At 37.0% G+C, this 17,633-nt stretch overlaps 1 protein-coding gene across 3 annotated transcripts in view; it reads right to left on the reverse strand.

Moving 5' to 3' along the window:
- LOC125355347 (SSX family member 2 interacting protein) overlaps window positions 1-17,633 on the reverse strand; it is a 61,458-nt gene that overhangs the window by 26,343 nt on the left and 17,482 nt on the right. For 2 of the 3 annotated variants that reach the window (XM_048351673.1, XM_048351672.1), the window contains exons 2-4: window positions 2,595-2,726; window positions 1,617-1,786; window positions 836-1,048 (exon numbers count right to left, since the gene is read on the reverse strand). In XM_048351673.1, coding sequence (XP_048207630.1) covers window positions 836-1,048; window positions 1,617-1,786; window positions 2,595-2,637 — 426 coding nt within the window. In that variant the 5' untranslated portion in view covers window positions 2,638-2,726. Of the gene's footprint in view, window positions 1-835; window positions 1,049-1,616; window positions 1,787-2,558; window positions 2,727-17,633 lie in introns of those variants that run through there. The other variant, XM_048351674.1, reaches the window with a different exon arrangement.

Consider the following 17,633-nt stretch of genomic DNA (forward strand, 5'->3'; position numbering starts at 1 on the left):
ATGCAGAATGAGAATTCATATTTTACTTCTCTCAGAACATAAATATTTCCTAATCTAATATTCTGTAGATTCAGCAGGTCACTAAACAGTTCATAAAATCAATGTTTTCAATAAAGGTATTAGGAAACAATACAACTGATATGCACAAATTGTTTTACGCTTATTTTGATCAGTTTAAAGAAAACCTCAAGTTTTTTGTATTTATTATATAGTATTTATTGATTGATTGCCAGTCACTGAGCTTGAATTCAGTGACTACGCACAGTCCTTGAGCTTTTTATTTTATATTACTTATTTATTTATTTGCCAGTCCTGGGACTTGAACTCAGGGCCTGTGCTTCTTTTTTGCTTAAGGCTAGCACTCTACCAGTTGAGCCACAGCACCACTTCTGGCTTTTTCTGTTTATGTGGTGGTAAGGAATGGAACCCAGGTCTTTATGCAAGCTAGGCAAGAACTCTACCACTAGGCTACATTCCCAGCCAACCTGAAGCTTTAAAAAAACAACCTTAATATTTGTTTGATAGTCAATGAGATTTCTAGCTCTGAATTCTACAATAAAATGCAGATTAGAAGTGGGTGCCAGTGGCTCACACCTGTAACCTCAGCTACTTAGGAGGCTGAGATATGAGAATCACAGTTTGAAGCCAGCCCAGACAGGAAAGTCTGTGAGACTCTTATTTCCAATTAACTACCAGGAAACTGGAAGTAGAGCTGTGGCTCAAAGTGGTAGAGAACTAGCTTTGAATAAAAGAGCTCAGGGACAGTGAACAATGTCCAGGCCCAGCCCCAGGACAAAAAAAAAAAAAAAAGAAACAGATTATATGCAATTTCTACCTTAAGTTTTGTATAGCAGTTCTGCAGATGGTCCATATCACTTCCCAGTTTCAAATTCTGTGTTTCCACATTTTCCTGAGCTAAAAGGTTCTTCCGCTGAAGTACAAGTAGCTCATTCATACAATTTAAAACAGCAACTATATTTAATTCTCTCTTTGTCTCTTTACTTTTGGGTTCTTCATATAATGAAGGAAAACCAAAAGTGGTCAATTCCTAGAAGGAGAAAATGTTTTCTTATTAGATAGATGCTTGCCAAAGGATATAAAATTTCAGTTAAATAAGAAGAACATATGTGCTTTCTACAACATGGTGACTCTCACTAGTAGCATGTACTTTATTATTGGAAATTGCTGAGGCTAGATATGAAGGATTCTTACTACAAAACTAAGCCTGAAACATGCATATTAATTATCTCAATAAAGCTATAACACACTGTTTACTTTTCCATTAAAGCCAAGTTAAATTTTTAAAGGCTGGTCACTAGACAACTTATTGAATCTTTTCTGAAATAGAAAACTATTCCCATCTCATTAAGCAAATACTAAATATTCTAAAGAACAAAAAGTTAAAGAACTATGATTTTTCTGTTTTCCAATCATTTGTGAGTTGGCATAAAGAGCCTGAGATAATAAGGGGGCCTAGCTGCTCAAAACAGAATGGTTATCTTGTACTAGACTGGATAATCAACAATGTATCTCTGTACTTGACATTTTTTTTCTTACACCCCTAACAGTTTCTATTATATAACATGATATATGCTTCTTTTACCAAAACATGTTACCTGATCAAGATAGGAAATACTTTGCTCAATATTTTCTTCTGTGCAGAAGGCACTGAAAAAACTGTGCACATTTTTTGATAAAGGTATTGAAGAACAGAGCACTTGCTGTGAGTATAAACTTGATGGAGACATCTTTGTTTCTGAGGTATATTGAGAGTTATTTTTGCTTTCTGAAACAAAAAGAATTCATGTAAGTAACTTATTAAAATGCACATAAAGCTCATAATCTTCACTACCCAATATTTTAAATTATAACCATTGATTATATATACATTTGCAAAGTATTTTCAAATTAAAACAAAGACTGTACCTAGTAGGCAATTGTCAATATGTTCTTGGTGACAATATACCTTCATTTCCATTAGTTTAGGATTATAAAAACAATAAAAAAAAACTGGACTGGGAATATGGCCTAGTGTCAAGAGTGCTTGTCTCATATACATGAAGTCCTGGGTTTGATTCCTCAGCACCACATATATAGAAAATGGCCAGAAGTGGCTCTATGGCTCAAGTGGCAGAATGCTAGCCTTGAGCAAAAAGAAGCTAGGGACAGCGCTCAGGTCCTGAGTCCAAGGCCCAGTACTGGCAAAAACAAAACACAACAAAACAAAAACAAAAAAACAATAAAAAACATATTTTCTATGCCATTCAAAGGTTTTGTGATCCAAAGAGTTAAACACATTAAAAGTAAATTTTGCCTTGTTGAGGAAAAAGAAACATTGAAGTAGCCATTGAACATATTTCAAGTACATAAAAATTTTCCTAAAAAAGTCTGTTACCCATCTAAAAGCATTGGACCTCTATAAATAAGACATATTCCTAGCTCTCTCTATGATAACTTTATTGAGGATGAAGATAGGACTTTTATGGGCATCTATCTTTCTTACTAGTAACGTTTTCAGTATTTGTAGTAACTATTTCATTTTACTTAAAGAAATTCACCTTTACTGGTTTCCAGTTATTTTAGACTCAGTTTACCTGCAGGCAGACCTGGATCTGTAACAGCTATCCAATCTCCCATAGCAATTTCCAGAGCCAGGATACCTGAGGAACTAGTTCAGCACTGAAACATGTAGCACAGCTGCTGTCACTCTTCTAAGTAGGCATCTCCTTAAAAGGCAAATGATATAATAATTACATCTCATCTAAAATATAAACAGCAATATACAACCAATGTATATGTGTTTAAAACAAAAGGCTTTTGCAACATTTATTTTTATGTAGACAGAGCACAGTAGAGCTTTAAAATTACATAAAATATGTATTACATACATATGTATAAAATATTATAAGGATCAAGATTAAGTTAAACATGCAAAATGTCTCAATAAAATACTTTCAAAACAAATTCAGTAACACCTTAAAAAAGATCATATACCACTGATCAAGATGGTTTCATCCTTGGCATGCAAAGATTTTTGAATATATACAGATCAATAAGTACAGAATCTTAAATAAAAATACATAAACAAAATAAAGCAGAAAAACACGATCTTCTCAGATACAGAATCTGACAAAATTCAATGTTCTTTCATGATAAAAACTGTAGAAACTATAGCAAGAACTTACTTCAACTTACACATGACAAATAACATCTTCTCAAGTTAGGAATGAGACAGGATGTCTACTCTTAATCAATATAGGGCTTTAATCCCTAGCCAAATAGGGCAAAAGAAATATAAAAGTACAAATAATAAAGAAATCTAATTGTCTCTATAGTGGATAATATGATTTTAAAGACTCAACCAAAAAGTTCTTAGATTAATACCTTAAGCATTAGGATACAAAACCAACTTACAAAACTCACTACATTTTCTATAAACCAATAACGATCACACTAAAAATAAATTAATCAATCTCATTTCCAAAAGCCGCAAAAGAAAAAAGGAAGGAAAGAAAGAAGGGAAACTCAAGCCAAAGTCCCCTAAAAATCTCAAAGCCCCCTAAAAAGCACAAGGCCAAGTTCAAATCCCAGTACTGCCCAGAAAATAAATAAATAACTTTGACCAAGAAGGTGAAAGACCTCAAAATGAAAATGAAACTATATAACATTGAAGAAAGGAACTGAAATAAGACTAAAGGATAAAGACCTTGTATATTCATACTGGCAGAATACTGTGGAAGTGGTTATTCTTCCTAAACAATCCACAGATTCAATGCAATCCCACCAAAATCTTAATGACATTCTTCACAGAAATGGAAAAGTCAATAAAAAAATTCATATGGAAGCACAAAAGACCTCAAATATTTAAAACGGTGAGCAGAAAGAACAATTTTGGTGGTATCCTAATATCTGATTTCAAATTATCCTATAAAACCATCACAACAAAATCAGTTATGTAGCCCTACGGAAAACATCCAGAAATAATACACACAGCTATAACCACATGATTTATAGCGAAAAAGACAGACTCATCAACAAATGATGTTGGGAAAACTGATAGAGAGCAGAGGAGCTAGATTAATCTATGTACAAAAATCAATTCAAAAGGGATCAAAAGATTGTAGTAGCCTTTTCTATTTATATGGTGCTGAGGAATATCAAACCTAGGACTTCATGCATGCTAGGCAAGCACTTTACCAATAAGCCACATATAAGAAATGTACTCACTGCTTTATGTATGAAACTGTCCCTCTGTACATCACTTTGACAATAAATAAATCAATTTTTTAAAAGATTGTAATATAAGACTTGTAACTAGTTTTTTTAAAAAAAGGAAAACACTTGAAGATACAGGAATTCTGAATAGTATTCCAACTGCTCAGGAGATAAGAACAATTGACAAATTAGTAATCAATTACCCAAAATAAAGAAAACAGCTCCCCAAATAAAGACACAGACATAGAGAACAGAAAAAAAAAAAAAACTTAGCTAGCCACTCATCAAATAAAGGATTAATATCCAGAAAAAGAGCCCTACTAAAAGCTAAATGCCTAAAAGAACAATCCAATTAATACATGAGCAAATTAACAGTTCTCAAAAGAAGTATAAATGGCCAAAAAAGATATTGTAAAATGTTCAACATTCTTGGTCATAAAGGAAAGACAAATCAGATCGACAGTGAAATTCCATCTCATTCCAATCAGAACTATCATCAGGAAAACAATGGGCGGGGGTGGGGGGGTTAGTTGGAGAATGTAAATTAGTGGAACCACTAAATAAATCAGTAGTAAGAGTCCTCTGAAAACTAAAAATAAAACTATCATATATGACCCTGAGATATCACTCTTGGAAATATATCTGAAGGAATCTAAGTATGTAAGAGATCCCTCGCACCCATTTATTGCAGCACTATTCACAATAGCCAAGCTATGGAATCAGCCTAGATGGATTAAGTGGATTAAGAAAACATGGTATGTATAAAACAGAGTATTTTCATCAATAAATAATAAAGTTATTTGTAATAAAATGGACAGTAACTAGAGGTATCATGTTGGGCAAGATAAGCCAAACTTTTTTAATGTTTCAACTTACGTTTTATTTAAATAGAAAAATGTTAATATAAATTACCAAATGCATGTGCATGTATATACATATTGAAAATAGCTAATAATCCAGAATATCTAACCTACTTTGGAAAATAGTGTAGCAAGGAATAAGTTTCAAATGAAAATATGATGTCTAAACAATACAAGTTGAGCATCCATTATCCACAGTCTTTGGGACCTGTAGTGTTTTGTAATATTTATATGTATGTAGTCATATATCCTGAGAATTAGACCCAAGTTCAACCACACAATTGTTATATTTTATATGTGTATATAAGCCAAACTTTAAAAGACAAATATTACTCTTTTCACTCATATGTATGATTCTAGGCCTTAAAAAAAAAAAGACATGGGGGAGGGGAGAAACGAGGGAGGAGATAACTAATTGTACAAGAAATCTACCCACTGCCTTACATATGAAACTGTAACCCTTCTGTACATCACTTTGACAATAAATAAGTAATTATTTTTAAAAAAGACATGATTGTAAAAGGGAGATTATTTGGGGGGAAGAGGGGGCTTGTGGGAGGAAGGAGATGTAGGAGAGAATGAAGGAAGTGAATATGAGTAAAGTACATTACATATGTAAAAAAAAAAAACATAATGAAATCCATTAGAAAACATTAAGGGGGAGTAAGGGGGAGGGGTGGATTCCTATAAAAGAATAACAAGAGTGGTGAATGATATAAGTACTTTACATGTATATGTGTAAACTTCATGGTAAAACCATGCACAACTAAATTACACTTGTAATTTGTAAACCTTGTACAACTAAATTACACGAATGGGGAAAAGAAAGATCAAAGGCTTCCCATAGTCTCCTTTAATTCACACATATGATATTGGAACCTGACAACTTACAATGTAATTCTAAAATACAGCATTGTACTACATATTATTTCTATAATATAGCCTTTAAAAGTATAATTTTTATTTATGTAGATGGCAAGATGAAAAGCTTCTTGGCCAGAATTCCTGTCTTTTGTTTGTCCTAAATATATTAGCAAAATTTTGAATTGTAAATCACAATGCTGGCACAGATGTAGGGAAAGAACACTTGTAATGCACTCTGCTCAAAGAACAGCAATTTGTAATACCACCAGCAATTAGGCAATATGTAGCAAAAGTCTTAAAAGTGGAAATGTTTCCCCATCATAAGAAAAAGAAGTCAAATGACATTATTAATGACAACTGGTAATTGATTGCAAGGTTTGGGAGAGAAGGAGTGGTGAAGACTGCAGGCAAACTAGTGACACATGACAACACTTGGGGCAAATGCTTCTCTTGCAATCTAAGGATCATAGTTCAAAAGCCAGCTCTGGGCAGAAATAAACAGCAAAAAGCTGAAAGTGGAGTTGTGGCTCAAGTAGTAGAGTTCCATCCTTGAGCAAAAAATGTGTGAGGCTCTGAGTTCAAGTTCCATTTCCAAAACACATATACACATGCACACAAAGCTAATTATTACAACTCTTAATTCTATCAAGTTACCCTGTGGGAAGGGGACAGTAGAGGCTTCTGGGGTTCTGGAAATGTTCTACATCTTGATCTAAGAGGTGGATATATGGTAATAACATACAGCAATTTATCAAGTTGTACCCGTAAGGTCTACCCTCTTGACTCTAATAAGTTAGAACTCAACATTATGGAACAAGCCAAACAAAACGTGTCTTCAGACCAGATGTGAACATAAATCAAGGATATGTTCTGAATATTGAAAACTACCAGATGAGGACTTCTAGTCATCCAGTGAGTATTTACTGAGCTCCTGTACTTTTGGTACCAGGCACAAGGGTGGCTTTGCTCTCCAGAAGTTCCTTCTGGAAAGAGTAAATGAAAGACACTAAAGGAGCAAGCAATAGTAACAGTAATAAGAACTACAAAGAAAACAATCACAGGAGGGAAGAATGTTGGGCTGTACCATCTAGGTTAGTGAGGGAAGGCTACCTCTACTTCAGGCCCACAGTAAGGAAACCAGCTGACCATGGACCAAAACCTCTGACACCTTGAGCAAAACAAACAAAAACCCAATAAATACCTTTCTTCCTTTGAAATTGTTTCACTCAGGCATTTGTCACGATGATTTAAAAACTGATTAAAACAAATGGTAAGGTGAACTAGGATCTAGACAACATGGAGAGTAAGTCACAAGGCAATCAATGACCACAGCAATGCCAGTAGTAGACCAGAGAAATAAACTTAAGAAAAACATGAAGACCAATGTGTTTGAAGCATAGAAAGCAAGGCAAGAAGGTAGGAAGTTGGGTTTCTCCAAAGTGCAATGCAAATTTGTTGGAAGGGTTTTAGAGGAAAAAAGATCACTCATACTACACTATGGGTACACTGTAATAAGCAGGCAACAATAAAGGCTTCCAATATTACACTTCACAACCACAAAGGCAGAAACAGGTGAATGCAGGGGCAAGCTATGGAGAAAGAACTGCCAGGACTTGGATTGAAATGGAGCAAAAGAAAAATCCAGGATGACTTCTCATCACAGAGCAGCATACAATATACATTAATACAAATGATGCCATTTGTCATTTTGTATGTACAAACACACATGATTATCTAGTGTGGCACTGATCTCTTTTTTCTACTCCTACACTTTGGGAAGGAAGGCTCGCTGGACTATTTTATTTTACATTTTTCCACTGCCCAGCAGCACCATGAGCAGGATAAAGGCTGAGTCTGTTTCTAAGAAACATAGCTAAAAGTAAAATGGATAACTAAACTATCTATCCTATGGCAGCTCTGACTTGAATAAATTACTCAACCTCTCTAAAATCCAGTTTCAATTTAAGCAGTTGAACTTAATAAAGACAACACTTTCATGTTTCCTAAGGATTAAGAGAAATAATACATAAAGTATTAAGCACACTCCCTGGCACAAAGGTCACATAATTAGCATATCATCATCACTGTGTTGGTTAGCTTTCTTATGGCCTGGACCAAATTCCTGAGAGAAACAACTAAAGATTCTGCTCACAGTTTCGGAGGTTTCAGACCATCACAGTGGGGAGGAGCATGGTGGAACAGCATGGTTCACATCACTGTGGGCAGGAAGACAGTATACCTGCACTTCCTCCCACTTTTATTCTATCAGGTCTCCCCAACCTAAGAGCTGTTGCTGCTGATATTCAGGGTGGGTCTTCCTCCTCATTTAGTTAAGCCTTTCTGGAAACACGAATTTCATAGGAGTTTCGCAGTCCAGTTAAGCTGATAGTCAAGAATAATCACCTTACATATCATCATCCAGAGCCACAGGTATGGAATCTTTTGCTGCCAAAAACCATTTGGATATTTATAATATCATTCATACACTGTAAAAAATGATCAATACTAGGAAACAACCAGGGATAGCCAATAAGAAACATACATGAAGCATACATCTGCTCCATCATGTGTCAAAATGATTCTGTAGGCCCAATGTCCTCTACCCCTAAAGGACTGTTTGGTATAAAGATTCTAAAACTTGTAACAGCTGGGCACCAATGCCTCATGTCTCTAAACCTGTTTAGGAGGCTGAGATCTGAGGACTGAGGTTGGAAGCCAGCCAGCCCAGGCAGACAAATCTGAAAGGCTCTTATCTCCAATTAACTAGCAAAAAGCCAGAAGTAGAGCTGTGGCTCAAGTGGCAGAGCACCAATGTTTAGTGCGAAAGCTAAGCAACAGTGTGAGACCCTGAGTTCAAGCCCTAGTATAAACAATATGTATATACGTATGTACAAACATACACACAAGCATACATAATACAACCTATAACAAATTGCTCAGTTGCTCCTAGCTTATGTTGAATTTAGATCCTTAGAAGATCTAGTCATCACTAGGGGTCAGTGAATCACACCTGTAATTGTGGCTACTCAGGAGGCTGAGATCTGAGAATATGGCTTGAAGCCAGCTTGGGAAGGAAAGTCTAAGCGACTCATCTCCAATTAAGCACCCACCCAAGCAAAAAAAAAAAAAAAGCCAGAAGTGGAGCTGTGGTACAACACTAGCCTGGAGCAAAAATGCCCAGGGACAGCCCCAAGCTATGAGTTCAAGCTCCAAGTCCAGGGAGGGAGGGAAAATCCAAACAAAATAATAGGTTTGTGGAGGAAAATGATCAGAGGAAAACAAATTACTGGCATCTTTCCAAGATGTTTTTGTTCTCCTGTTAAGTAAGGTATAGGAAAGATAGAATAGAACCCTGTCCTTTCACCCTACACAGAATAATTAAACACATAATCATTCTTCAAATTTTATCCTGGTAATCTTTCTCTGTGAATTTAGCTTATCTCTACAAGTGCAGATCTTGAATTGTTCCCTGTCCAGGTCTAGTTAAACATTCACAATGAAAACCAAAACTCCATTTTGAAGTCCTATGAAACAAAGAACTTACTAACAGAATAGGATTTCACATAATCTAAACGTGTCCATCAATCCACTTCTGTTCAATGATACACCAGTTATACCATGAGACTTGTGTTAAAAGTGACCCTGTAGATTATTTTTCCCCCCAAGAAAACTTGAGAGACTTGAGACTCTTAATATATAACTGAAAACCAAGAGGAATTCAAGTAAGGTGTTGTAGTATACCTCAGTTACAGCTGAAAGTTGATTGATGAAACTATTTTATATAAAGATTTTTTTAATGCATTCAGGTAATTTCAAAGAAAAAGAAAAGAAGCAGTTCTGCTTTGCACAAACCTAGTATCATCACAAGCCCAGGGCAACTTGAAGGCTTTAAGAGCAACTACAAACCTGCCACTAGAACACACAGATTTCTATTACAGTAGTCAAGTCAGAGAAAACTATTATACAGTGCATTATCCATGACAAGTCGTTAAAACAAACTTAGTTATATTAGTGTTATACTGGTGGTGTTACTGCTATTTCAGTAGGAAAAACAATACAATAAATCATATTTTGGGGTCAAGTGGCATCGAAACTAAAGCTCTGTAAATGCTCTACATGCACAGAGTAGATTCTGTGACTCACAGGTGAATTTTATAATCAAAACATAAAGAATAAAGAAGTCAAGCTGGCCACAGAGGTTCACGACTGTTATCCTAGCTACTCAGAAGCTAAGATATGAAGATCGTGGTTCAAAGCCACCATAAATATAAAAGTCTGATTCTTCTCTCCAATTAACCAGCAAAAAGTCAAAAGCAGACATGGCTCAAGTGGCAGAGAGTGCCTGTCTCGAGTAAAAAGTTTAAGGGAGAACATGAAGCCAGTAGTTGAAGCTCCTGTACTGACACACAAGAAAATGTATACACCTCTACAAAAATCATTTCATGGGCTGGGAATATGGCCTAGTGGCAAGAGTGCTTGCCTTGTATACATGAAGACCTGGGTTCAATTCCCCAGCACCACATATATAGAAAATGGCCAGAAGTGGCGCTGTGGCTCAAGTGGTAGAGTGCTAGCCTTAAGCAAAAAGAAGGCAGGGACGGTGCTCAGGCCCTGAGTCCAAGCCACAGGACTGGCAAAAAAAAAAAAAAAAAAATCATTTCATTAACCTAAGATTTGGGGGGGAATTTTTTTTTTTTTTTTTTGCCAGTCCTGGGCCTTGGACTCAGGGCCTGAGCACTGTCCCTGGCTTCTTCCAGCCTGGGGGGAAATTTTTTAAGTACATTAAAGAAATAAACCTAGAGTGTAACCCATAAATTAATAAAAATGCTCAGGGGCTGGCAATGTACCTAAGCTATAGAATGCTTGCCTGCTAGGAGTTCAATCTCCAGCACTGTTTAAAAATATTTTTTTCGGGCTGGGAGTATGGCCTAGTCGGCAAGAGTGCTTGCCTCCTACACATGAAGCTCTCAGTTTGATTCCTCAGCACCACATATATGGAAAACGGCCAAAGGGGGCGCTGTGGCTCAAGTGGCAGAGTGCTAGCCTTGAGCAAGAAGAGGCCAGGGACAGTGCTTAGGCCCTGAATCCAAGGCCCAGGACTGGCCAAAAAAAATATACATATATATATATTTTTTTCCTTTCTTCTTTTTTTTTTTTCAGTTGTGAGACTTGAACTTAGGGCCTGGGCCCTGTCCCTGAGCAGTTTTGCTCAAGTCTAGTCCTCTACCACTTTGAACCACAGCACCACTTCCCGTTTTCTTCCTTCTCTCTAATAAAGTCTTCATGATTTAAAAAAAAAAAAAAAACCTTCCAACTGCACTGTTATAATAACCAATAAAAACTTAACACTTTTGAGGTAGTACTTTCAAACCACTTTATCTTCCCTATATGTTGCTAGGTATTCCAAAGTACCAATGCCACATATTTTAGATATAAAAGAAGCAAGGGTAGTAATCTAGTCTTTTCGGGGGAAAAATGATGATACAAACTTAAGAATTATCCAGTAGCATTTTCTAGTTAGAATATGGATAGAACACTGATCAAGCTATTGACATATGAGCTCACTGCTTTTCTGAAAGAAAATACGTCTTCTTACTAAGTCTCATAATCCAATCATTCTTTAGGTCAACTATCTTATTTCATGTAAATTCTTCTTTAGCAAAGCCAGAAAACTTGAACTCAGTGGGATTACACAGAATTGCCCAAGGTCAGACTTCTCATTATGAAGGCAAGACACATCTCAGTTTTCCAAATTCTATGCTCCTTTCCTTCTACCACCATGCAATCTGCCAACATTATGCACACATTGAACTACAGCGACTAAAAATAGAAATCAGAGATTCTCCATCCAGTTTCTTTAAGAGAGTTGATTCTTGTAACCCATTTTAAATAAATTCATTCAGAGCATGATTCTTACAAGAAACTTATCTATTACTTAAATTGAGACACATTTGAAAATTTGCCTCTGCGTTACCAGAAACAACAGGTTCTTTGTTTAGAAACACTTTATCCTAGAGCAAATATTAATGCCAATATTGAAACTAAGCTTCCAGACTGTCAGAAAAACACTGACAGTTCTAGTTAATGACACCCATTTTTTTTCTATCAGAAAGGTTCCTTAGCTAACTCATGTTCTTCTGTCTACTCTAATGACTCAAGTACTTTGTTGTTTTTGATTGTTTATGGAGGGGTACACTACTGGGTCTGAACTTAGGGTCTCTTGCTTGGCAGGCATTCTACCATTTGAGCTATGTACCCCAAGAATTCTCTCTCTCTATCTCTTTCTCTCTCTCTCTTTCTCTCTCTCTCTCTCTTTCAGGTAAGGCCTTACCTTTTTGTCCTGGTCTAGCCTCAAATTACAATCATCCTACCTACCTATGGCCTCCGGAATAGCTAGGCTCATAGACACACTTGATCATGTCTGGCTTATTACCTGAGACAGAATTTCATTAAGTTTTTTGCCCAGGCTGGTCTCAAACCATGATCCTAGGATTACAGATATAAGCCACCAAACACAGCACAAGATCCAGATTCTTAACACACATCAATAAGTTGTAGTGTGTTGGGGTTCAGGTAGGTGGCCTCTAAGATGACATCCCTCGCCTTCCATTATTCTTGCTCCTGGTACTGTACAGTACTTTTCTTTGTAGCCAAGTTCCCAAAACACAGCAGGACCTCAACAAATCTCTACACAATAAATTGAGTCCACATAATGCCCCTCCCTTCAGCTCTGAGTCTCCAGCTGTGCTTTCTCGTCTCCCCAAAATGTCTTTTCAGAGTACAGCTCACCCACCCTCAATCCCTCTACCAAGTGTTCCTCCACCTACTCCTGCCCATGAATTTTTAACTTTCCACATTCATACTAGTTTGCTTCACCTTTTCTGGCTACATACATATGTACCCTACATTTACTTTGCTGTACTCCCTTCTCACAACCCTTGACAAACAGAATAAGCAGACTCTCAAGAGACTCACTCATCACAAATTAAAATGTTCCCATTGGCAAGCAAACATATGTATAAGAACACAGCAATAGGCAAAGTGAGCCAATCCTTTGGGAAAAAAAGATTACTCTGGGTGGGCGCTGGTAGCTCCTGCCTGTAATACTAGCTACTCAGAAGGCTAAGATCTGAGGAGTGTGGCTCAAAGCCAGCCCAGGCAGAAAAGTCCAGGTGAAACTCATCTCCAATTAACCACTCAAAACCTGGAAGTGGTGCTGTGGTTCAAGTGGCAGAGTGCTAGCCATGAGCACAAAGAGTCTCAGGAACAGTGCCGAAGCCCTGAGTTCAACTCCTATAACTGACAAAAAAAAAAAAAAATTACTGCTTCCCATATCTCCTTTCCTGTCATCCACCAATTTCTCCTAATATCTGCAAACCAAACAGGAGCCCAGCACAAACAGTATCTTCATTACCAGAGCCCTGCCCACAGTACACTATTTTAATTGTTCTTTTCAAGTTCACTTGGAATTCAAACTTGAGAAGGAACAATGCTTATCTGATTGGAATTGTAGAACAAAATTTAATAAGGTGTCAGAAAATAATAGCTTTTCATTATACAGGAACATTGTAACAGTATGCCATCTGGGCATATAAATATTGCCTGAGATTTTTTTTTATAAGTAAGTAAAAACTAAAACAACTAAAAGTTTTTACCTAAAACTCAAAGTTTTTTTTTTTTTTTTTTTTGGTTTTTTCATTTCTTTATTGTTAAAATGATGTACAGAGGGGTTACAGTTTCATACATAAGGCAGTGAGTACATTTCTTATCCAACTTGTTACCTCCTCCCTCATTTCCCCCCGCCTTCCCATTTCCCTCCCCTCCCACGAGTTGTACAGTTGGTTTACACATACAGTTTTGTAAGTATTGCTGTTGTATTGGTTTCTCTTTTTATCCCTTGCCTCTCCATTTTGGTATTCCCTTTCCCTTTTCTAGTTCCAGTACACATATATAATATCCAGAGTACAAAAAGTCAGTTACAGTGATATCAGGGGTAAAACCACGGGAAGGAAAGACAAAAGAAAAAGGGCATAATTTCACATGGTATATTGAAAATAACAATGATAAACCATTTGTTTCCATATCTTGGAGTTCATTTTGTTTAGCATGGACACAGCTATTGAGCTTTTGTAATCCTCTGTTAGGACTATCCTAGACATGTACTAATTATTCTCAGTGAGGGAAACCATAGAGTCTTTGTTTCTTTGGGTCTGGCTCACTTCACTTAGTATGATTTTTTTTTCCAAGTCCTTCCATTTCCTTACAAATGGGGCAATGTCATTCTTTCTGATAAAGGCATAGAATTCCATTGTGTACATGTACCACATTTTCTTGATCTACTCATCTACTGAGGGGCATCTGGGCTGGTTCCATATTTTAGCAATCACAAATTGTGCTGTGATGAACATTGTTGTGTTGGTGGCTTTAATGTGCTCTTGCTTGTAATCTTTGAGGTAAATGCCCAAAAGTGGCACTGCTGGGTCATAGGGGAGGTCTATGTTTAGCCTTTTGAGGAAACTCCATGCCGCTTTCCAGAGTGGCTGAGTCAGTTTACATTCCTACCAACCGTGTAGTAGGGTGTCCTTTTGGCCACATGCCCTCCAGCATCTGTTGTTATTACTTTTCTTGATAATGGACATTCTTACTGGGAACACTGGAATCTCAGTGTTGTTTTGCATTTCTTTTATGGCCAGTGATGTTGAACACTTCTTCATGTGTCTCTTGGCCATTCTTGTTTCCTCTTCGGAGAAGTCTCTTTTTAGGTCTTTAGCCCATTTGTTGGGGGGCAGTTGGTTCTTTGAGGATTTGTTTTGGAGGAATTTAATTTTTTTTTTTTTTAATTTATTTTTTTTTTTTTATTATCAATTGAACATAAATTTTTTTTTTTTTTACAAGGTGCTGTGCAAAGAGGGTGCAGTTACATAGTAGGGCATTGTGTACATTTCTTGTGATATCTTACAACCTGTTTTCCCATCCCTTGTCTAGGTCAGGTAGACCCATATGCAGTATACAATGTATCAAGCACATATACAGTGTTCACAGACTTGGTCTCTACTGTCTCTCCATCTCCCTTTGTTAACAGTCATATATCAGGGAGATCATGCCCCTTTGTTTTCTGTGTTCTAGGCTTGTCTCACTCAACATTATTTGTTCGAGTTCTGACCATTTCCCTGCAAATAACAATATTTCACCATTCCTAATCGCTATGTAGTATTCCATTGTGTATAAGTACCATATTTTTTGGATCCATTCATCTGTGGAGGGGCATCTGGGTTGTTTCCAAATTTTGGCTATTGTGAATTGTGCTGCGATAAACATGGAAGTACAAATGTCCTTTTGATATCTTGGGTTTTGCTGTTTAGGATAGATGCCTAGGAGTGGTATGGCTGGGTCATAGGGTAGGTCTATATTGAGCTTTTTGAGAAACCTCCATACTGTTCTCCAAAGTGGCTGTACTAATTTGCACTCCCACCAACAATGGAGAAGGGTTCCTCTTTCCCCACAGCCCCTCCAGCATTTGTTGTTTCCTGAGTTCAGAGTATAGGCCATTCTAACTGGGGTGAGGTGGTATCTCAGGGTTGTTTTTATTTGCATTTCCTTTACTAGCAGGGATGTTGAGCATTTCCTCATGTGTTTCTTTGCCATTTTTATATCTTCTCTTGTGAAGTCTCTCTTTAGCTCTTTTGCCCATTTCCTAATAGGTTTATTGGGCTTGGAGGGGCTTAGTTTTTTGAGTTCTCTGTAGATGACAGATATCAGGCCTTTGTCTGTTGCTGTGCTGGTAAATATCCTTTCCCATATCGTTGGCTGTCTTTCTATTTTGGTGGCTATGACCTTAGCTGTGCAGAAACTTTTTAATTTGTAGTAGTCCCATTTGTTGAGTCTTTCCCCTATTTGTTGTGCGCCTGGGACTCTATTCAGGAAGTTCCTTCCTGTGCCTATAAGTTCTAGTGTCTTTCCTACTCTGTCCTTCAGTAGTTTCAAGGATTCAGGTCTGATGTTGAGGTCCTTGATCCATTTTGAGTTGATCTTGGTGCATGGTGATAGGCTTGGGTCTACTTTGAGTTTTCTGCATATGGCTGCCCAGTTCTCCCAGCACCAGTAGTTGAAGAGGCTATGTTTATTCCATTGTATGTCTTTAGCTCCTTTGTCGAATATCAGTTGGCTGTAAGAGTGCGGTTTTATTTCTGGGTCTTCAATTCTAATCCACTGGTCTTCCGATCTGTTTTTATACCAATACCATGCTGTTTTTGTTATGATGGCCTTGTAGTAGAGCTTGAAGTCTGGTATGGTGATACCTCCTGCACTATGTTTTTTGCCTAGAATTGCTTTGGCTATTCTAGGTTTTTTGCTGTTCCATATGAACTTATGGATTGGTTTCTCTATTTCAGTGAAGAATGTGGCTGGGATTTTGATAGGTATTGCATTGAATTTGTATAACAATTTGGGCAGTATGGCCATTTTCACTATATTGATTCTGCCTACCCATGAGCATGGGAGGTCTTTCCATCTCCTTGTGTCTTCTTTGATTTCCCTTATTAGATTTTTGTAGTTTTCATTGAATAGGTCCGTCACGTCCTTGGTTAAGTTGATCCCTAGGTACTTTATTCTTTTTTTGGCTACTGTAAATGGAATCGTTTCCATAATTTCCTTTTCTGTTTGTCTATTGCTGGTGTACAGAAAAGCTGCTGACTTTTGTGGATTGATTTTGTATCCTGCTACTTTGCCAAATTGGTTTATTAGATGTAGGAGTTTGGGTACTGAGTTTTTTGGGTCCTTGAGATATAAGATCATGTCGTCTGCGAATAGGGATAACTTGATTTCTTCCTTGCCGATGTGGATCCCTTTGATGTCCTCCTCTTGCCTTATTGCTATGGCTAGGGATTCCAGTACTATGTTGAACAGAAGTGGGGAGAGTGGGCATCCTTGTCTTGTTCCTGTGTTTAGGGGGAATGATTTAAGTTTCTCTCCATTTAATATGATATTAGCAGTTGGTCTGTTGTATATGGCTTTTATTGTTTTGAGGAATGTTCCATCTATTCCTGTTCTCTCCAAAGCTTTTAATAGGTATGGATGTTGTATTTTGTCAAAGGCTTTTTGGGCATCGACTGAGATAACAATGTGATTCTTGATTTTAGTTCTGTTTATGTGGTGAATTACATTGATTGATTTACGGATGTTGAACCATCCTTGTGACTGAGGGATGAAGCCTACTTGGTCATGATGTATGATATTCTTGATCACTTTCTGGATCCTGTTAGCTAATATTTTATTGAGGAGCTTTGCATCTGTGTTCATTAGTGATATTGGTCTGTAGTTCTCTTTTTTTGTTGGATCTTTGCCTGGTTTGGGGATGAGTATGATATTAGCTTCGTAGAATGAGTTCGGGATTTTTCCCTCCGTTTCTATTTCGCGGAAGAGTTTGAGGAGTATTGGAATTAGCTCCTCACTAAAGGTTTTGTAGAATTCATTGGTGAATCCATCTGGGCCTGGGCTTTTCTTAGTAGGGAGGTTCTTGATTACCTCCTGTATCTCACCGTAAGTTATTGGTTTATTTAGTTGATTTATTTCTTCTTGGTTCAGTTTGGGCAGTTTGTACTTCTCTAAGAATTGATCCATTTCTGTAAAATTATTGTTTTTTGTTGAGTAGAGGTTTTGGAAATAGCTCCTTATGATTGTTTGAATATCGTGTGT

This window comes from Perognathus longimembris, chromosome 7, assembly GCF_023159225.1.
Source record: "Perognathus longimembris pacificus isolate PPM17 chromosome 7, ASM2315922v1, whole genome shotgun sequence".
NCBI lineage: Eukaryota > Metazoa > Chordata > Mammalia > Rodentia > Heteromyidae > Perognathus > Perognathus longimembris.